Source organism: Myotis lucifugus, unplaced genomic scaffold, assembly GCF_000147115.1.
Source record: "Myotis lucifugus unplaced genomic scaffold, Myoluc2.0 scaffold_138, whole genome shotgun sequence".
Classification (NCBI taxonomy): domain Eukaryota; kingdom Metazoa; phylum Chordata; class Mammalia; order Chiroptera; family Vespertilionidae; genus Myotis; species Myotis lucifugus.
This window is the reverse complement of record NW_005871186.1, coordinates 3,297,359-3,319,856: the sequence shown is the minus strand read 5'-3', so window position 1 is coordinate 3,319,856 and position 22,498 is coordinate 3,297,359. Positions and strand designations below refer to the sequence as shown.

The 22,498-nt window shown below is 40.5% G+C and overlaps 3 protein-coding genes across 3 annotated transcripts; all 3 read right to left on the bottom strand.

Moving 5' to 3' along the window:
- Window positions 1-3,051: 3,051 nt before the first annotated feature.
- On the bottom strand, window positions 3,052-4,017 carry LOC102420675 (olfactory receptor 56A4). Its single transcript, XM_006094653.1, has one exon. The coding sequence runs from the start codon at window positions 3,997-3,999 to the stop codon at window positions 3,052-3,054; it is 948 nt and encodes a 315-aa protein (XP_006094715.1). The 5' UTR covers window positions 4,000-4,017.
- Window positions 4,018-11,051: 7,034 nt separating this feature from the next.
- LOC102439885 (olfactory receptor 56A4) lies at window positions 11,052-11,993 on the bottom strand. Its single transcript, XM_006094567.1, has one exon. It carries the CDS (start codon window positions 11,991-11,993, stop codon window positions 11,052-11,054), a length of 942 nt encoding a protein of 313 aa, XP_006094629.1.
- An 8,666-nt stretch (window positions 11,994-20,659) lies between these two features.
- LOC102420353 (olfactory receptor 52E5) lies at window positions 20,660-21,601 on the bottom strand. Its single transcript, XM_006094652.1, has one exon. The coding sequence runs from the start codon at window positions 21,599-21,601 to the stop codon at window positions 20,660-20,662; it is 942 nt and encodes a 313-aa protein (XP_006094714.1).
- Window positions 21,602-22,498: the final 897 nt, after the last annotated feature.

The following is a 22,498-nucleotide window of genomic DNA, read 5'->3' as shown; positions in this document are numbered from 1 at the left end:
TTCAGCACAGTCTGGCCAATCTCTAGTGTCCCAATTTAAAAGTGATCTTCCTCACATGGACTCTCTGGGAAGTTTGTAGGTTCCTTTATTATAGTTTTATCTCTCCGACTGGATCCATAGTTCTTAACCACCTCTCCTAGGAAGACCTAAACTCATTACGATCAAGGACAAGGTTTCATTCATTTTTCTTTGTGACACTTGGCACAAATCCAGACACTAACAACATATCTCTATTGCTCAAAGTAGGAATACTTGCTGGTCAACTGTTCTGCTGGAGACAGACTAGAGCTTAACTACTGTGAGCTCAGCTGCCCGTGCTCTAATGGGCTCATGCTTTTTTTATGTCAGTGATTTTCAAGGTCTTTACAAACTCATATATGAAGGTGCAATAACATTCTCTAAAATAAACAAAGAATTAAGTAGAAGACCAAACTTACAGTCTCACTTATATTCACTTTCCACTGTAGTATAGTAACTATACTATTCCCAAAAGACTTACAGAGAAAGTGCTCCAAGTAGCAGTTTGATCATTCAACTGCTTCCAGGCAATGTGTGACTCCTCAATTTCTCACTCGCCTTCTATTGTGGCTTTAGCAACTGGACAACTTTATGAAGATGCTGATTCTATAAAAGCCACTCTCCTGTGGTTAAAAACATGAAGAATTGGTTTGGGAATCCTGCTCCCAGGAGCTCTGGCCTCCCTTCAGGCACATACACATTTCCAATGTAAAATGAGAGATTTCTGCAACTAAACTAAGGTGAAGTGAAAAAGAGTTGATCAGCTTATAGTTTCTCTTCAGATGTCTGACAGTTATATAAACAGATATATTATGTGTCATAGCAAAGAATATCACTCAGGAATTTGGAGGATGTCTCTAAGAGATCCTTTAAGACAGAGGTTCTCAACCTGTGGGTCGAGACCCCTTTGGGGATTGAACGATCCTTTCACAGGGGTCGCCTAAGACCATAGAAAAACACATATATAATTACATATTGTTTTTGTGATTAATCACTATGCTTTAGTTATTTTCTATTTGTAACAATGAAATTGGGGGTCACCACAACATGAGGAACTGTATTAAAGGGTTGTGGCATTAGGAAGGTTGAGAACTACTGCTTTAAGAAGACAAATGTCATTATACTTATGGAATGACCCCAACTTGCATGTTAGCTGCATTCTAGAAATATTGTACTTAAAATAAACACTTTATGATGATTGGGCATCATTCTTCTTTAATGAGAAAACTAGAGCTAGATTGGTGAGTCAAAAGTTACACATCTAACCAGTGGCCAAATTGGTATACCTGGGATTTCAATAAAGTCTTTGTTATCTCATTCCAAGATAAGCAATCTTAGGTTCTCTAATATATAAAATTGCATTGAACTGTGACTTGTAAAATACTTCTTGTAAGGTGCTTTGGGGTATACAATATATTAACAACTTGATCCTTTTCTTAAAAAGTTTTCAGGGGAAATAAGAAACAAGTTACGCACATATGAATTATTCACTTTTATTAAATAAAAACTACTATATATAAATTATTGTATTCACAAGTCTTAAGTATATTAAGTTAAGAAGATGAATGAAACTCCTCCGCAGACTCAGAGGAATTTATAAACCACTATCAGAAAGAGATTTATACATAGTTCCATATAGTCAGATTCATTCCATTGGGGTGATCAAAGGAAGGAATTTTGGAGTAGGTAGAGTTTAAATTGAGGCTTGTAGAATGAACATAGTTTGTCAAATAAAGTCGTTGTTGTTTTTATGTGGAAAAAGATACTTCTGCATAGACTTTAAGAAAAAATCTTGGAGTACATAATCTAAAAATAATGAGCTAGGAGTAACTGAACCATGGGTGAATAGAAGAGGGTTTAAGAAGAGTGTTTTGTATTTTGGTTAGGATCAGTCTTTAGAGTTGTAAGACAATGCCGTAACAATGTTGTTATAAGCCCCCCCCTCGCCCCCAGAATGGCTAACTTTATCGTAGATGAGCTACATTCGAGGAAATTTTCAAATGATTCTCATATATGAAGTTCTCAGTATCCAAAAAGGGGCTTAGTTACCAATGCAAATTAATCTCAGGAAATATTGGATCAGTATCTGAGTTGCCACCATTTTCAGGGCACAGTCAGGAAGGGAACTGCAAAGAGTAAAACAGACATATCCTTATTCAAATAACCCACTAATCCAAAGGTCTGGATGCCATAAGAAACTATGCTGGCATCAGCACAGAATATAATAATTGACACAACAGGAATGAAAATAGGCTGTCAATTTAAGTATATCTAAGAGAAGCAGGAGAGAGTGTGGATGGATCATGTCTAAAATCTGATGGAAAATTCAGGTAGGATCATATGAATTCAGAAGTTGCTAAAGCACATCTGAAATAAAAAACCTCTCACTTAACACACACACACAATTGAGTGATCCTAAAATGTATTTAAAAATTCTTTTTAAAAGGAAAAGAGCAACAGAAAATTTATGCTACAGACAAGTGTCATTAGGTAAATACTACTATATCAACAGGATCTGGCAGGGCTAGAGGAGGCAATGGAGGGCACATGGCATTCACTCAACTATAAGAATCCAAGTTCTGGAGTGAACTTTCTATATATTCACAAGAGAGCCATTCATAGTACAAAACCAAATTGATCTGTATATCAGATCTCAGGTAGAATCAAGAGATCTAATACATATCTAAGTACTAAGTAATTGAGGAAATTGAGAGGCATTGAAAGTGATTAGACTACCATTTATTCTTTATTCAAAAAAACAATAGCACTCTAATTAAGCTCCTGTGATTATGGCTTGACAAATCCCTTTCACATAAGTGAGGCCAGGAGAAACTTCTAGGTAAGTCCAGAATGCAAAAACAGACAGTGAAATAGAAAACAGGAGTCAAAATATGGATATCTCCAGGATCAAATGGAACATTAGAGAAAGAAAAATCCATACTTATTTCTGTAGTAATCATTTACATTTTCTATGCATCATGAAAATTATTCCCCATTATCAGTTTCTGTTTCCAAGGTCAAATCTCACTTATGTTAGTTCTTCAGCCTCCTCAGCAATTTCTGGATTCCCTGCTTGATCTCCTTGGTTCTCACGCCATAAACAATGGGGTTCAGAGCTGGGGGGATCAGGTGGTGCAGGATGTTGAGCAGGATGGGGACATCTGGGGGGATTCTCTTCCTGGCCAGGTTAGTGATGACCAGAACCAGCAGAACTGTGCTGAAGAACAGGATGAGGATGAAGTGGGAACCGCATGTGCTCAGGGCCTTGGCCGCAGCACCCTCAGCCTTGATCCTTAGCACAGCTCTCAGGATGAAGGAGTAGGAGAGAACAATAAGGATGAGGTCAGAACCTAGTAAAGTCCAGCCTGTCACAAACTGGTAGAGCCGGTTGAAGGTAATGTCATCACAGGAGAGTTTGGACACAGATAGGTTAGTGCAGATGCAGTTCTTGATGATGTTCTCTGCACAGTATCTGAGTCGGGAAGAAAGGATTGGGATAGGCATGGTAAGAATGCCATTCCGGGCCACAACAAATATGGCAGCCCTAGCCACAAATTGGTCTGTGATGATGGATGGGTACCGTAGGGGGTGGCAGATGGCCACATAGCGGTCATAGGCCATGACCATGAAGGTGCAGGACTCCATGGTCAAGAAACTATTCATGATGAACATCTGGAGGAAGCATCCAGAGAAACTAATAGATTTGTTGTCAAACCAGAACATGGCCAGGACTTTGGGGATGACGGTGAGGCAAAGCACCATGTCCAGCAGAGAGAGGAGGCTGAGCAAGTAGTACATGGGCTCGTGCAGTGAAGCCTCCAGCCGGATGGTGATCAGGAGGGTGGTGTTCGCCCCCATGGCCAAAAGGAAGAGGAGGCTGAGGGGCAGGGACAGCCAGTGCTGCCAACTCTGGTAGTTAGGGAAGCAGATGAGGAAGAATTCAGAGACTGGAGCAGTGGAGTAGTTGCTGGGCGATGCCATGTAAAATATTCTGATCACAGCTGACACTTTAGAAAACCTTGAAGGGTAAGACATAATAAATACCCATGGAAAAAGAATTGATATTCCAAAGAACCATTGAACAATAATCATAGGTAAGTGTCTGGTACTAAGTCCTTGGTAAATATAAACCAATTAATTTTGTTAAAAATCCTGTAAGTAGAATGATAGTAGGATGACTGTATTTCTTATTTGACTGGCGAAATCCCTATTTATACCCCTTTTCACTCTTAATAGTTTCTGAACTTGATTGGTAAATCACATGATCATCCTCTTCATAAGACAATTCCATTGCTATTCCAATTTTGCAGATGAAGAATCAAAGGCAATAAAAGTCATTTTACTAAAATCACGGTAGTGAAGCCGTGTCATGTGACCATGAAGTCTGAATTACACTCTTATTACCTTTTCTGTCTCTATAAACAAAATCCCGTATGCAGAGCAGAAAAGCCATTGCCCCAAAGATATGCCTGCTCCTGTTCTTTCTCCAAGAGAGGACATTATAGACAAAGGAGAAATCAGGCCTTAGTTCATCACTAGAAAATATCTGAAGACTTCATTAGAGTTAGGACAATCATTTGTACAGGACCATAGAGAAGACATTAAAAAGTTTCCTAATATTCTAAGCAAGTAGTCAAGATAAGAACAAAAAATGTCAAAGGTCATCAATTTTATCCAACATGACTATTCCAAGAGTAAGGGATAAGAGTGTCTGCTGTCTTCACCTGATTTCATCATGGATTCTCTCTCAGTCAGTCACAATCCTAACTTGACTAAATAGGATCTCATGGGTTCAAGGCCTGGAATATCATAAGAGGTTATGAACAAAATCAAGACACTTATGATATAACCTTTATATGGTTGCCATGAGAAGCCTATCTTATAACACTGGTTGACATATCCCAGTGACACTATTTGTTTTTAATGCTCTGAGACAGTCCAATCTTACTCAGTTTTTGTCAACAATGGCAGTGTTCCCAATGAATCAGCTTCCCTTTATTTTCTGGGAAAGTGAGAGCCTTACAGTCAAGAGGTAATTGTGAATATTTGAAGATTTGGAAGATGGAAAAAACAAATTTGCTCTCTGTTTTGCCTAAGATATTATCACTTTCCATATAATCTTTCAATAGAAATACAGTGTGAGCCACATACAAAACTTCCATTTCCAGTAGACATTTTAAACATTGAATGGAAACATGCAAATTAATTTTAATAACATGTTGCTTTACTGAGTACATCCAAAATATTATCACTTTAATATGTAATCAATGTAAAAACTGTTAAAGAGCTAATTTATATTCTTTGTTTTCATTTTTGTACTATGTCTTCAAAATCAGGTGTGTATTTGACACATCTCAGTTCTGACAATCCACAGTTGAAGTGCTCAATAGTCATATACTGCTAGTGGCTAGACTAATGGATAGTACAAGTCTGGACTTTTGGAAAACTAAACATTTTTCTTTTGATTTTGCTTAACATATGAGTGTTCTCTTGGTGTTAGCCACATGGTATCTATGACTCTTGGGTTATATAGGGAATTCCTTTTTTAGTTCTATTTCTGGATCAGCTCAAAATTATAGTTTTTTTAAATTTTCTTTTTCAATACTCTCTATCAAGTTTTCTTCAGAGATTTCTTAGCAAAGTGATCTTTCAAATTCAGGATGGTAGTACCTCTTTAAGGACAGAGATAATCAGCATATGAAGTGCTCCCAGTTTAGTTGACACAGATGACTGTACCAGAGCCTAGGACTTTCCAGCAACCCTGACCTCCTTGACTCAGACTAGATACTACTCTTCACCTACTCCTACCTTAAGCCAGGGGAGTGTTTTTTTTTTTAAGAATCAATGTCACTATTCAGTAAAGAATACGAAAGTGTCCAGATATTTCCAAATGTGTTCACAGGAAGATAATTCTATTACATAAGATATATTTGGGAACTGGAACTAGATTTTGTTAACAAAGAGTGGCCAAAGATCTGAGGTTCTAAAGGTAGAATCAGAATTAGAAAAGAACTATACTTTCAGACATAAATCCAAATAAAACTATCCTGTTAGTCAGATCAGACAAACTTACCTGTAGCCAGATTCCAGTTACCTTAAAGAAATAAATCTATTCCTATGAACTCATCTGCTTTGTTTTCAGTTGGTTATAGTGGAACAATAAACCACAAATAAACAATTGATTCTACACCTAATCTGGAGTCTTCTGGGGAGCATGGTTACTTGAGCAATGAAAAAGCAATTCTATCCCACCCAGAGAAGCAGGAAGGAGCACCGGGAGACAAGGCAGGATGAGCCAGAGAGCCAAGAGGGAGTAATCAGGCAGCTGAGATTACTGTCCTATCACATCTGGTAATTCTAGGGTAATCTTCTCTAGGGGTGGCCAAATTGCAGTTAAGAATATAGACTCCTCATGAACAACATAAAGTGATGAATGAAAACAGATCCAAAGACAGAGAAGCATCAATCAGACTGTCAAACCTCAGAGGGAAGGTAGGGGAGGGTGGGAATAAGAGGGAGAGATCAATCGAAGGACTTATATGCATGCATATAAGCCTAACCACCTAACCAATGGACACAGACATGGGGAGGTGGGAGGGTGGGATAAGGAAACATATGTAATACCTTAATCAATAAAAAAAAATCAGTCACTAATATTTTTGATTACCTGCTCTATATCACATTTTAGAATCTGTTTTGGGAAATAACAATGGCAGCATATAGAAAAAAAAAAGAATATAGACTCCTGGTCTCCAGTTGCCATAGACAATCTATAATAATAAAAGCATAATATGCTAATTAGACTGGACATCCTACTGGATGACCTTCTGGATGAAGCTGGGGTTGCAAGGAAAGCTCGGGTCCCAGGTGCCTGCCAGCAGCCAGAGGAAAGCCCGGGTCCTGGGTGCCGGAGGGAAGCCTGGGTGCCAGAGGGAAGCCGGTGTTGGCAGCTGGGGGAAGGGAGGCCTACTCTTGCACGAATTTCATGCATCGGGCCTCTAGTTAATAATAAAGGTATAGATTTAATTCAAGAACACTCACCTTGAAAATCTTGGCTTTCCTAAATGGGTACTATACAGCTTACACTAGAAAAATGTGTTCCCATATGAAAGCAGTGACCCACTAGATTTGTTGTAATTGGTAGCTTATGAATCTGCAGCATCAGATGTATAGTAGTCAGAATAATTTCCACTCCCAGTTTATATTGTATATGTGGAATGCTACATGCCTCATCATTCCCATCATTATGACTTTCCTGGCTCCACAGCAGACCTACTAGCTTAAGGAGGCTGTACTGTACTGCTGCTACTTATGACTGCTTACTGTACCATCGGTTCCTCAGAGGCTCCAGAGGCTATTTTCAGGTCCCTAAGCTCAAATCTGTCCCTCCCCTACCAGTAGCCCACAGAGCTAAGACCATTTTAGGCATCTGAACCTTGAGAATAAAGCTCACTCCTGGGGCAGGGGAGAATGGGGCAAAAGAGGGAAGAGAGTAGCAAGAAAAGAGAAAACACAGAAGACAAAATTCAATATCAGAGTATTGAAGAACAGGGAGAGAGCTGAGAGAAGCCAGGAAGGTGGAGGGGGGTCTACAAAAATAGTGTATATGTTTAAATGAAACATCTATTTCTAGACTTAGGATAAACAGAAATATATTTTAGTTATTAAGTGTACTCTTAGAAAATTTATGTTTAAATGAAGATTTAATATTAACCTTAAATTGGGGTTATTTCATGGGCTATGAAGTATAATATGTTATGGAAACACTAGAAGCCCAGCATGAGGCCTTGCCATGCTCACAGCCCTGCCTACCCATGCTGGCCTTTGGTCGTTATGGCATTAGGTAAAAATATAGACTAGAAGCCCCGTGCACAAAAATTTGTGCACTGGCGGGGTGGGGGCTAGGGGGTGTCCCTCGGCCCAACCTGTGCCCTCTCACAGTCTGAGACCCCTTGGGAGATAACCACCTGCTGGCTTAGGCCCACTCCCCTGGTGGCAGATAGCATGCCCAATCCCGTGGTGCCTGCCCCCTCTCCCCCTGTCGTAGATGGCAGGCCCAGATCCTGCGCTGGGGTGGGCAGCAGCTCAGATAATGCTGCCGCCTGCCCAGCTCACCTCGCCCACCCCGCCCACCCCACCCTGCACACAGCAGGCCTGGATCCTGCGCTGGGGCAGGCAGCCGCTCAGATCATGTTGCCGCCCACCCCGCCCACCCCTCCATGCACACAGCAGGCTAGGATCTCGAGCTGGGGTGGCCAGCGGCTGGGGATTGGGCTGCTGCCCGCCCCACCCCCACACACTGCAGGCCCGGATCCCACGCTGGGGCAGGCGGCTGCTCAGATTGTGCTGCCACCTGCCCTGCCCACCCCGCCATGCACACGGCAGGCCCTGATCCCACACTGGGGCAGGCAGCGGCTGGGGATCGAGCTGCTGCCCGCCCCACCTCCCACACACCACAGGCCCGGATCCCACGCTGGGGCAGGTGGCCACTCAGATCGTGCTGCCGCCTGCCCCGCCCACCCCGCCATGCACACAGCAGGCCTGGATCCCGCGCTGGGGCAGGCGGCCGCTCAGATCATGTTGCTGCCCACCCCGCCCACCCCGCCATGCATACAGCAGGCCAGGATCTCGAGCTGGGGCGGCCAGTGGCTGGGGATCGGGCTGCTGCCAGTCCCAGGTGGGGCAGTGCAGCAGGATCTGCCTGCAGTATGCAAATTAGCCACCATCTTTGTTGGCCATTAATTTGCATATTGCGCTGATTAGCCAATGGGAGGCATAGCGACGGTATGGTCAATTACCATGTTTGTCTATTATTAGATAGGATTATTTTCCCTTATTACCCACAGTGCAGTAGCTTAATTAGAAACAGGAACAAACAAGTGAAACATTTATTTACTTATTATTTGTTTTGACTTTAAATAATATTTTTATTTTTTAATTAGAGTTGGCATACACTATTATATTAGTTTAAGGTGTACAATCCAGTGATTAGACATTAGAAAGCTTACTAACTTATCAACCTCATAAGTCTAGTACCTACCTGACACCATGTATAGTTATTATAATATTATTGACTACATTCTCTATGTTGCACTTTACATCCCCATGACTATTCTGTAACTATCAGTTTGTACTTCTTAATCCCCTCACCTTTTTCAGCCATTGCACTAATCCCACTCCCATCTTAAAGAAAACCCTTTAACATTTCTTGTAACACTGGTTTGTTAGTAATGAATTCCTTTAGCTTTTTCTTGTTTGGGAAACTGTCTTAGATTCTAAATGATAGCTTTTCTGGGTGCAGTCATCTTAGTTGTAGGTCCTTGCTTTTCATCACTTTGAATATTCATTCCAATCCATTCTGGCCTGCAAAATTTATGTTGAGAAATCAGCTGACAGTCTTATGGGAGCTCCTTTGTAGGTAAAAAGCTACTTTCTGCTGCTTTTAAAATTCTCTCTTTGTCTTTAACCTTTGGCATTTTAATTATGATGTGTCTTGGTGTGGGCCTCTTTAGGTTCATCCTGTTTGGGACTCTGCACTTCCTGGACTTGTATGTCTATTTCCTTCACCAGGTCAGAAGCTCTTCTACACTAAAAATAAAAATTGGACTAAAGAAAGGACTCCATGGGATCTGAAGAAAATATGTGATGCAGAATTGTGGGCTCCATTTATTTTTTTGGTTATTTAGAGGTAAACTGAGAGTAATATTCCTTTGTACTGCTCTGGGTAGGGGTTGCAAAGCAGCCAAACATCTGTACACTATGTGGTCATAAATCAATTAGACAGTTTACTAAGACAGATGCAGAAAGTGTAGTGTGGTGAAAGCAGATTGCTTTATCATGACTAGTGTGTCAGAGCCTGTTTTGCTCCCTCCATAACACAGGATAGGATGTGGAGAAATTTTTGGGGGTAAGTGACACTGGAAGCCATATAGTCCCAAAGAATGTGAGTACTATGTGGTATCATGGCCACATATCACTTGAGGCTGTCTTTTGGAACTCCAGAAGGTATGTTTGTAGGAAGCCTCATGGCACACCTAGGCTGAAATGAATATGAATAGAATATATTAAATTGACTGTTATATGGAGCACCCTATTGTTTAGGTAAAAGATTTCTCAAGAAAATAAACTAGTAATAAAAATGACTCTAGGGATGGAGAAACACTAAATATCATGGATATCTTATACCATAAGGTAAATAGGGCATGAGATAATGATCTGCTCCCATTCAGAGGGCAACAGGAAAAGCACTGTCATTAGAAAAACAAGAATGAGAAGGAGGTAATGGAAGAAGAGGAGGAGAAAAAGAAGAATCAGAAGAACTCATTTATGTCTATGTATTATGTGTATACAGTAATGTGTATACATTAAAGGTACTGAACAAAAATTTTTATACTTAGTTTATTCACTTTTCAAAACAACAATAAGTAATAAAGAGAGGTTGTACAGATGGAAAATCTTACAGGGTCTACTAGTAAAAGGATCTGAGAAGGCAGAAGACAGTATGTCTGCCACAGTTGCCAAAGAAGAGAGTCAGGGGTGTTCAGAGTAAAGCATTCAACCCCAAAAGCTAAAGTTCTGAGGTAAACATCTATACATTGACCAGTCAACCCTTTACAACACAAGCCATGTAGGACTCTGTCAGGCTGAAAAAGGAGACAGGATAGGAATCAATGTTCTTTGCAAATCAGGGGACAGGCAGATCTTTTTAAAGTCAATGTATAGACTTTGTTTCTTGAGTGGCCAAACACTATCACTCTAAACCAGCTCCAATTTGCTAAGGCTTGGCAAGACCTTGGTTAAGAATTTGATCTAGGATATTTCCCAAGTAATCAAAAAGTCCAGGAAAGGGAGGTTTCCTTTGAAGCAACAAGAAATAAAAATCCACAGAGGAATGTCTATTGTTGTCTGAGATATTAAGAAAAAGAAGAATCAGAACTCATTCCATGACTAGAAGTGAAATTTCCTTTCCAACAATAAAATAATTCCTGACTTTCACTGACAATTCCAAAGATGGACCTGATCCCTTTTACCTCTTACAGTTTCCTCAGGAGATTTAAAATTCCCTGCTTGATCTCCTTGGTTCTCACGCCATAAACAATGGGGTTCAGAGCTGGGGGGATCAGGTGGTGCAGGATGTTGAGCAGGATGGGGACATCTGGGGGGATTCTCTTCCTGGCCAGGTTAGTGATGACCAGAACCAGCAGGACTGTGCTGAAGAACAGGATGAGGATGAAGTGGGAACCACATGTGCTCAGGGCCTTGGCCGCAGCACCCTCAGCCTTGATCCTTAGCACAGCTCTCAGGATGAAGGAGTAGGAGAGAACAATAAGGATGAGGTCAGAGCCCAGTAAGGTCCAGCCTGCCACAAATTGGTAAAGTTGATTGAAGGTGATGTCATCACAGGAGAGTTTGGACACAGATAGGTTAGTGCAGATGCAGTTCTTGATGATGTTCTCTGCACAGTATCTGAGTCGGGAAGAAAGGATTGGAACAGGAAGAAAAAACATGGCATTTCGGGCCACAACAAACATGGTAGCCCTAGCCACAAATTGGTCTGTGATGATGGATGGGTACCGTAGTGGGTGGCAGATGGCCACATAGCGGTCATAGGCCATGACCATGAATGTGCAGGACTCCATGGCAAGGAAGCAATTCATGATGAACATCTGGAGGAAGCAGGCAGAGAAGCTGATGGACCTGAGGTCAAACCAGAAGATGGCCAGGACTTTGGGGATGACAGTGAGGCAAAGCACCATGTCCAGCAGAGAGAGGAAGCTGAGCAAGTAGTACATGGGCTCGTGCAGTGAAGCCTCCAGCCGAATGGTGATCAGGAGGGTGGTGTTGGCCCCCATGGCCAATAGGAAGAGGAGGCTGAGGGGCAGGGACAGCCAGTGCTGCCAACTCTGGTAGTTAGGGAAGCAGATGAGGAGGAATTCAGAGACTGGAGCAGTGGAGTAGTTGCTGGGTGATGTCATGTAAAAAATTCTGTACAAGCTAGAAATTCGGAGTCCCTAAAAATGAGAACAAAATATATCACCATTGAAAGTATATGCTCCAAGATGCAGTAGAACTCAGTTTTCATTTTCATCATCAATCATCACTGACATTTAACTCAACAATTTTCATGTGCTAGGCATTATGCAGAATGTTTATATTCACAATCTCACTATCATTTAAAAACATTTAAGAGTAATTAATATACTAATTTCACAGATAATGAAAGAGGGAGCAGAGTAGTCTGAACTAAATCAGAGAGCCAGTAGTGGTAAAGAACCAGGGAATCTGACTCTTGTGTTCATGCTTCCAGCCACCACACAAGATTTACACTCAACTAGAACAATTACTTAACTAAGCCCTCCTTCCTTCAGTGTAGAAAAGATAGCTGTATGGGGAGCTCTGTTATCTGACTCCATACAACTGGACAGAGCCCAACATCGGGAGTCTATATTTTCACTCATTAGGAAATATTTGGCTAGAGGTAGAGCAGCCCTTGATTCCACCCAAAGACAGTGATTTCTTTCAGTTCCGAAGAAGATTTTACTTTAAAGCCATAGCATTTATCATTCTCTTGCTAGATTATTTTCTTTTGTGTCTCTTTGTGAAGGTTAAATAGTGTCTTCTCTGGTTTAGGTCCTTCAGAAGGACCCAACTCTGGTGACAGTTAGTACTGAGGGGCACACTGAGATGTTTAGCAAAGGCAGAATGGAAGCTAGCTAGTAAGTTGATATAGTCATATAAGCCTACATAGGAATCCATTAACCTGGTAATAAAAATTGTCTAATTGCCTGGTTGGTGTTGCTCAGTGGTTGAGTGTTGACCCATGAACCAGGAGGTCATGGTTTGATTCCAGGTCAGGGCACATGCCTGGGTTGTGGGCTCAATCACCAGTGCAGGAGGCAGCCGATCAATGATTCTTTCTCATCAGTAATGTTTCTATCTCTCTTTCTCCATTTATCTCTCTGAAATCAATAAAACATATTAAAAATTGTATATGATTTCTTGGAGCAAGGATCCACGATTCCTAGCCTACGGAATCTATGCTCTGTCTACTTATCTGCTTTAATTCCAGTTGTTTATCCAGTTGGTACTGTCTTATTTTCCTCACTGCTAAACAAAGAGCAGGGTGGCCAAGTGCTAGGAAGGGTAATAGTTAAGGGCTGCACAGCAAAGGAAAAGAAAAAAAAAAGGGGGAGTCATGGCAGGAGGAAGGAGGGAGCCCAGGAGGCATATAACTAGTATAGTTGAGATTACTGATACTGCTCACCCATCCCATCTGATAGTCTCTTTTAGGACAGTGAAATGTGAATGAAAAAATATCAGACTAGCTGTCAGAGAACATAAGATCCAAGGACTTTAATATCCCAGACTTTCCAAATACAGTACACACACACACACACACACACACACACACACACACACACGGCTCTGAGGTTCTAACAGTGGTAGGGACAATTATGTATCAGATCTGTCCTGTAATTTCATATGTGATTGGGGAAATGACCCTCAGTGTGAATCAGAGATATAGAAAGAATAGACAGCATACTCCCATTTTCTGAAAAGACTTCTCCTTTCTAATAACCTCAGTTCTGAATCTTCAGAGTGACTCCACCTATCTGAACAAGCCAGAAAATAGTTAGTGCCTTCTCTGTACCTGGTCTTAATATTAGGCATAATCATGTATAATCATGTACAGCATGGATTTAGAAAAAAGTTCCTGAGAACTTAATAGAAGAAAAAGCATTTAAAATGAAGTATAGTTGTTGCTCTAATAAAGATGTTCTGACAAACAGTGGGAAAGGGATGGAAGTACAGATGAATAAAGCTATGGTTAAAAGTTGGCCTCAGATACATTTCAAATATTCCTCTTAAAATTATCCTATGACCATGATATCCATTTAAATTGCATGGTACCCAGTTTTCTCATTTATGAAATAAATAAGTGGTATTTAAGTTTAAGATGTTGTTGTATTCTATTAGATCCAGAGACATAGCAAGCTGGGAGCATCAGAGAAGAAAAGGAAAAGAGGCAACATTCACCTGAGGGAAAAGAACTATCCTTGTAGACAGTGGTAAGAGAATAAAGGCCTACCTACATGGATATTTAGTAATGATTAGTGATGAGGTGTAGGTGTGGTAGATCCTAGTTCTTTGGGGCAAAGAGTTAGGAGACCAGAGTGTCAGGAGATAATGATCAAACATTCAGCCATGTGAGGTCTACCGGGTAGCAGTAGATGTCATGTACACTGTAAGGAACCACAGATTTGAAACGGAGAGTTGATGTGCTATGGGACAAAGGGTAATCATACAGAAGGTATGAATAGTCCACAGGAGAAGTGATTACAGTCTGAAAAAAGACCATACAAGTGGAGAAGAAAGGAAGTATTTAAGGGGTGGGAGGACTACAGAATTTAGTGTAAGAAAAGTTGAGGGAACAGAGAAAGACTGGAGTTAAGAATATCACTGATGGTCTTTGAACTGATACAGGGAAGAAATATTCCTTTCAGACCTCCTATAGCACAGATATATTCTTTTGTGCAGTACTACAATTTCTGCTTTGTGTTAGAGTCCCTTTTAAATTTCTTAATAGCTGTGTACATTTTTACCCTCTCTCTCTGTATCTACTCAGTAAAACTGAAGTCTCCTGATCTGAGAAATGAAAGATTGCTGGCTATCTGAGCATTGTTTTGATTTCAATGCTCAAATTCCATCAATTTGTATCTATGGACTAATATTCATAAAGGTGCTGTTGTAGTGATTCCTTGTTCTAAGCGCTAATGAAAAATTCATGGTCTCTGACATAAGACACTGGCTGTCTGGAAATATCAGAAAAGTACTGAATTAACCAAAATTACAACAGAAGATCCAAACCCAGGTATAATTCCTAGAAAAAGAGTGATCACCTTGGCTCACAGATGAATTTAGACTAGTGTAGAAAGGAAGATTCTGACTCAACCAGACACAGAGCCTTGACCTCCTAGCCATGATGTGGGTGGGAATCTTTGAGTCTACAGAAGTTCTGGGCACAACTACTCTTTATTATCATAGAATGACTCAGCCTCAGCTCTGAATGAAATAACAGCTTTAGGTCAGTTTGTGCCACTCATACTCGTACCAGGATTTAAGCATTTTGGCAGCTTTGTCATCTATACTGCATCCTATTGAGAATTCAATTTCCTGTACATACCAGTTTCTACCTTCATCATTATCAACTTCATCATAATGTTCCTGATCCCAACCTGAGACTCACCGTCTTCAGAAGCCTGCACAACTGCTGTTTCTGGCTCTTGAAAAAAGCACTGAAACTGGCCCTTCCAAAGGCTCTAGAGGCTGTTTTTATGGGCCCTGGCTCCACTATACTCCTTCCCTCCTCATTGTTTACAGGACATGTGTCCTAGTTAGGCACCTGTACCCTGAGTCTCTGGTCTATTTCTCAAGAGAGTATATTATAAAAAGCTTAATTCAGCATTGTGAATAGAGGCAGGGAGGGGGGATCAAAGGTTCTTGGGGAATCTAAATAAAGAAAAAAGAAACTCTGGGAAAGAATGGGGGAAGTTAAGTGATGAGGATCTCCTCAGGAAAAGTTTATATGGCTAGACATGTGGGTAAGAACTGGAATAACCTATCCTCAGCCCTGTAACTCTGTAGAGGGAGATTATAGAGGAATATCCCCAGCAATCAGAGGAGCATACTTCTCAAAGGACAACTGAGGCAGGCAGGGAGCACTTTCCCTCTGAGCTCTTCTCCTGCAATGAGAACATTAGTCTGGACCCAAGTAAATCCCCGGGAGTGACCTTGTCTACACACATGGTCTAATGTTTACATTTTACCTTTATGGCTTTTTTTTGGGGGGCGCGTCTAAATCTAAACTCTGTTTCCTCTGGAGAGCTGTAGAAAATGCAACTGTTAACAGTACTCACTTTCCACAGAGTAACACTTAGCATTGATTCCTTGGGAAAACAGTGGAGTTGCCACTAGTATAGCCACCATTCTGAATTGATGCATAATAGGACCTGGAAAATAGCCTCTCCTGTTAAGGTCTCTAGATGACTGTTAGGACAGGAATATTCAGGCTAAAGTTAGGATCTTTTGTGCTTTGGACACAGGAATCCTGGAGACAGGAGAGCAAGTGGAGTCTGGTTCTAGGTCTTACACTTTCCTACTCACAACTTCAAGGTAGAGGTGTAGACGGAATGTAATCCTATTCCCTCTGTGCACTTGTTACCTAGAGGTTCTGAATAAAGCGTCAAAGACTTTGGTAGCATCAAACAAAGTTGATTGACATTTCAATGAAGAAAACTATTACAGGAGTCAATCGTCATTCAATAAAAGTATGTTGCTAAAGCATGCAGTTTGCATTGGGCAAAATATCTTGGTCCTCAAGCTTTTTAAAAATAAATAATCCCTCTCCACTCTCAAATCATAGGATGTAGCAAAGAGACAACTAGAGGCTTAAGTTTGAACCCTTGTCCTACCATTTCATGATTAGTTCTCTTTGGACAACTGCATAAGCTCTCAGAAGCGCAATTTTCTCATTTTAAATATGGGGATATTGAACCTTTCCACAGAGGGGTGTTTAAAGAATAAAATTGTTTTTACATTTTCATTGAGTTAACATTATGCCCCTATTTTGTTCAAAGCACTTTACTACAGGTTAGACAGAATGGTACATCAAAGAATGGTTTCTGCCACTTTAGAGAAGGAGAGTAAAACTTAAATTACACCAAGAATTACACTAGTGCTCTTGCTGGTTTGGCTCAGTGCATAGAGCATTGGCCTGTGGACTGAAGGGTCCTGAGTTTGATTCTAGTCAAGAATACATGCCCACGTTGTGAGCTCGATCCCCAGTAGGGGGCATGCAAGAGGCAGCCGGTCAATGATTCTCTCTCATCAATGATGTTTCTATCTCTGTCTTTCTCCCTCTCCCTTCCTCTCTGAAATCAGTAAAAATATATTTAAAAAGAATTACACTAGCATAATAATATGATGATACATCTTTGTTTTATAAATATGTTTTCTTCATTTATTAGTTGAGTTTTATTGTATCAAGTTGATATTATAAGAAATATTTAGTATAATTTTGAAAAGCTAAGTGGAAAAACCTTAACTTATTTCTGATTTTAATAGAAAATATATAGTTAAAAAAAGAATTGTTCCATGTTAATAAACAGGATTTTGCCCTAACTGGTTTGGCTCAGTGGATAGAAAGTCAGCCTGCAGACTAAGGGTCTCAAGTTCGATTCCGGTCAAGGGCACACACTTGGATTGTATGCTCAATCCCTGTTCCCCAATCCCTGTTCCCTTGTTGGGGTGCATGCAGGAGGTAACCAAACAATACGTTTCTCTCATATTGATGTTTCTCTCTTTCTGTTTCTCTCCCTCCCTTCCATTCTCTCTAAAAATCAATGGAAAAATATCCTCAGGTGAGGATTAGCCAAAAACAAAACAAAAAAAACAAACAAAAGACACACACACACAAAACAGAATATTTATCTTGTTCTACAGTTTAAAAAATAATTTACATTTTACATTTTTTCACTAGCCTCAAAATTCATGGAGTTTACTGTATAACATTTATGCATTAATTTATGTATTTTCTAATGCTGAAACATTATTCTTCTCTGTAATTATTCTATGTAAAAAGAGTCTGATACTCTTAGTTGTTACATAATATTAGTGAAAAAAATTATCACTTTGAAGTCAATTTTCATTTATGTAAACTGACATTAATAGTGGTATCTCTCTTTTAGGATTATTTTGAAAATTAAATGAACAGAAATAAAGCACTTGGCATTCAGTAAAAACTCTTATAATTATATATATATTATATTATTTTAAAAATATATAGCCAAATTAGCTTGTCAAATTTATTTATAATTTTGTACCTGAATTTCTATATGTGGAAAGAAAAATTTGTATTTTTATTTCTTCTGAATTTTTTCTTCTGTATTTCCCTTTTTTCCCTATTTTCTTGCCGGGAGCTGGTCCATCCTTGCTGTTTGACACAGTCGCTCTCCTTAGTGCCATGTGTTTTAACCAAGGTCACCTCTCCGAGAAAGGTTGTTTCCCCAGGTGGGGATTTTTCCCTGAGGTTAGGGAGGGGATACAACCCCTTAATTAAGTGCCAGGCGGGTAGTTAAGCTACATAATCTTTACTCCCTGGAATGGAGATAAGAAACGCCCTAACCTTTGTAATAGAAATTGACAGGATTAAAATCGGCTGGTATAAATACGGATGTAACAAGACAATAAACATCAGATCATCATCAGATCCTCATCACATCATCATCAGATCCTAACCAGAACCTAGCCAGAGAACATGGCAAAAGATCCTGGACAGAACCTGGCTACAGAACTTCACTGGAGAACCTAGACAGAACATGGCAAAAGAACCTGGATAGAACCTTGCTAAAGAACCTGGTGACTGAACCTGGCTGGAGAACCTGGAGAACCTGGCTGGAGAACCTAGCGAGAGAACATGGCATCAGAACTTGGTTGGAGATCCTGACCAGAACGCTGGAGATCCTAGCCAGAACTTCGCTGGAGATCCTGGAGGGAGAACCTCGCTATGCTGATGAACTGAAACCAGTTTCCATGTCATTCATTCTTCGCCAACTCCGTCCACACCTTTGGGGATCCCTGGACCCGTTGGGGTTGGACCCCAACTTTTTCTGAACAGAATAATGTTCAGAAAATTTTCTAAAATGATTTTGAAAGCTTTGCAAAATTTTTAGTATGGTGAGAGAGTTCACAAGAAACACGCAAAGCTATCATGGCTTAACATCTTACTTGGAGGAAAATCTGCAAAGACTTTTTTTTTGGTCATCTTCCTTTATAGTTTTGATTTGCTTAGATTTTGAAATCTTGTTGGTGTCAATATTGTAATTTCTATTTATAAAATAATCATTTCACCATTTTTCTTTATATATTTATACAAAGCATAACTTCTTCAGTTCACTTCCTCTCGGTTTACACTAGTGTCACCTCAGCCCTGTTCTCTGCATATTCCTTGCTTGCTCATCCTACCTTGAGTGTCAACCAATTAGAAGACAATTTCTCATTTTTCAGTTTCTAGAATAACCCCCGCCCCTCCTCAAATTAAATCTGATCTAGCTTCCATACTCTGATGAGAATGACTTTATACAATCTGAGTAGCCACTGTCTCTTTCAGTCTGCCCTAAAACTTACCCTAACAAGGGGTTGGGGTTCTACTGAGTCCTCAAGCCCAGCTAGAGCTGTCTTAACTCTTCAGGTTTTATAGACTCCTGACTGAAAGACCCTCTGACCAAGGTAAGGGCTGCAAGTCTATTAAGAGCCCCAAGCACTGGGATAATCTGGAGCTGGAGACCTTACTTCATACCAGTGACTGCACTAGGATTGGATTTGGTAAACTAAATCTAGCTGTGCTAGAAGTAGCCACCACATTAGAAATACATTTGTTTATTTCCAAATCTTTTAATGTTTGCAAGGTGCAAACATTTTCACAATAGTTTTTTTTTGAGTTCACAGTGACAAGTTAATATTGCTTTATAGCATTTTATTGGCAAGGATACTGGAGCTCAAAGAGCTCTATGTGAAATTCTCAGGTTTCAGTCAAGGCTAAAGCATGAATTTAAATCTGGGTCTTATGACTCTTGGTTAATTTCTTTACCGTTGTATTCTGTTGGATTTTCACAAAATCGCACATCATTTTTAAGGCATGAATTTCAGCTTCTGACATGTGAATGAAGAGCATCTCTGTGTGAAGGGAAATTATTCAAGGCAGTTATTTCAAGGCATGACTTTTTGGAAACCCTTTTCTCCCTTTAGAAGTTTTGTACTACCAGTGGGGTTTAGATGTGAGGTAATTTTTGTACCTTTCTGTGGCAAAGTAGTGAGATTGTTTAGGAATATTTTAGCTATGCCTTGCAATGGGGTGTACAAATTATGAGGAATGGAGGAAATGTAATGTGATTGGCTTGTGTGGGAATGCCAGAGGAGTGTAATAAAAGTATTTTCATTGTTTTCTTCTGTTTTAATTTCATGATTGTTTTCATGAACTATTGTGGAAGATCCTTGTGGGACTCGATGTCAATAACTTATTATTTCTTTTTTCTTTTTTTGTTAATCCTCCCTGAGGATTCCCCCCACCCCCATTGCTTTTCAGAAAGTGGAAGGGAGGGAGGGAGGAAAGAAGAAGGGAGGGGAGGAGAGAAAGAGAGAGATAGAGATAGAGAGAGAGAGAGAGAAACATCGTGTCTTGGCTGGTTTTGTTCAGTGGTTAGAATGTCAGCCCAAGGACCAAAGGGTCACGGGTTTGATTCTCGGTCAAGGGCATGTACCTCAGTTGCAGGCTCGATCCCCAGCCCCAGTTGGGGTTCAAAAGGGAGGCAACTAGTGGATATGTCTCTCTGACATTCATGTTTCTCTTTGTATTTCCACCCCTCCTCCCGCCCTTTCACTGTCTCTTAAAAAAAAAAAATTCAATGGAGAAACATCGATGTGAGAGAGACACATCAACTGGTTGCCTCTGGCACCTGCTCGGACTAGAGGCAGGAAGCAAAGCTGAAACCCAAGTACGTGCCCTGGACCAGGAATCAAACCTGAGACCCTTCCTTGCATGGGCCAACACTCTAACCACTTAGACACACCGGCCAGGGCAGTGTCAATAACTTTTAGGGTTAAACATCCTTAGCACACGCTCTCTTATCTGTTTTGTTCTAACGCCATAGATTATAGGGTTGAGAGCAGGAGGAATAATTACGTACAGATTGGCCAGAAGTATGTGGATGTAATGAGGGATGTTATGACCAAAGCGATGTGTCATGAAGGAGAAAAGGGCTGGCAGGTAGAACGCTAACATGACACAGACATGGGAGCCACATGTGCTGAGAGCCTTGTGCCGGGCATCCCAGGATGGGAGATGGAAGACTGCTCGGAGGATTTGAACATAGGAAAATCCAATTACAGAAAGGTCAATGTATCCCACTGAGAAAGCAATCAAGCCATAGATAACATTGACCCTAATACTGGCACAAGCCAACTTTGCTAAGCCCATGTGTTCACAATAGGTGTGAGGGATAATGCGCATACCACAGAATGGCAATCTCAGGATGAGAAATATGAATGGAGTCACAAACACCAAAGTCCTGACTATGATGAATAGGCCTAGGATGGCTATCACCTTATTGGTGAGGATTAAGCTATATCTGAGGGGGTTGCAAATGGCAATATAGCGATCTATGGCCATGACCGTCAGCACCACGGACTCCAGGCCAGTGCATATATGGATAGTGTACATTTGTGTGATGCAAGCACCAAATACAATGTCCCTGAGGTTGAACCAGAAAATACCCAGCATCTTGGGGATGGTGGCTGTGGACAAGCCAAGATCAGTGAAGGCCAACATGGCCAAGAAGTAAAACATGGGTTGGTGGAGGCTGCGTTCAGTCTGGATCACAAAGAGGATAGTGATGTTCCCCAAGAGGGCTATTAGATACACTGCAAAGAAGGGGAAGCCAATCCAGATGTGCACATCTTCCAGCCCTGGAATGCCCATCAGAAGGAAGGAAGGAGGGTGGAACTGGGTATTGTTGGTGTGCAGCATATCGGTGCAAATTGGTTATAGACACATTTCTTGCAGGAGTTTTCTTTCTTCCAGTGAGAAAACCTAACCTCCTTTATAGCATGATGCCTATTTTCTGGAGAAACAGAAAAGCCATTCTTTAATTCCATAATACAGCAGAGGAGACCTAGAGAGGGAATAGGGGCCACAGTTAAAAAGACACTCTCACGTCAAAGTATTTGCTTCACCTATGTAGAAAACCATGCAGAAAATATTCAAATACAACTCTGCACTTCTCATGTCTTTCTTCCCTTCAGTCTCTAAGGAAAAATCTGTGTATTGCATTAAATTCACAAATATCTGTTGTTAATCATATCTGTTAATCAGGAAGTTAAGCATAAATAAGATTGTGTGTGTGTGTGTGTGTGTGTGTACGTGTGTGTAAAATATCACTGGACTGGAATTGAGGTAGAGATAATGACTCAGCTGGTCTGGTGGTTCAAGGCAATGATATATTCTTGTAAAGTATGAAAAATTAAAAAAAATCTGTGTGGGAGAGAACCCAGTAAAAGTGAAGGACTGAAAAATTGGTGTTTGGATATGAGTTAAGGAATGGAATTAAGACATTTAGACATGTTAGGAGACTATTATATAATTACAGCAAAACAGCAATTTCTCCTAGAACTTCAAAGTCTTAGTTCCTGGGGTATACTTTCCTGAGGAAGTGTTAACTAAATTGATAGCTGATAGATGAGAATTCACTAAGAAGTGGAAGAGGGAATTGAGCAGAGAAAATATTTCTAGTTCATAGGAACAGAGGATGCAGAGACTGTGCAATGGGATTATATAGGTCCATGTGGTTGGTTTTAATGAGTTTTGTCTTCATCCTAGAAACAATGGAAAGAAACAGGGATTTTAAGCTGCAGTGTAGCATGATTG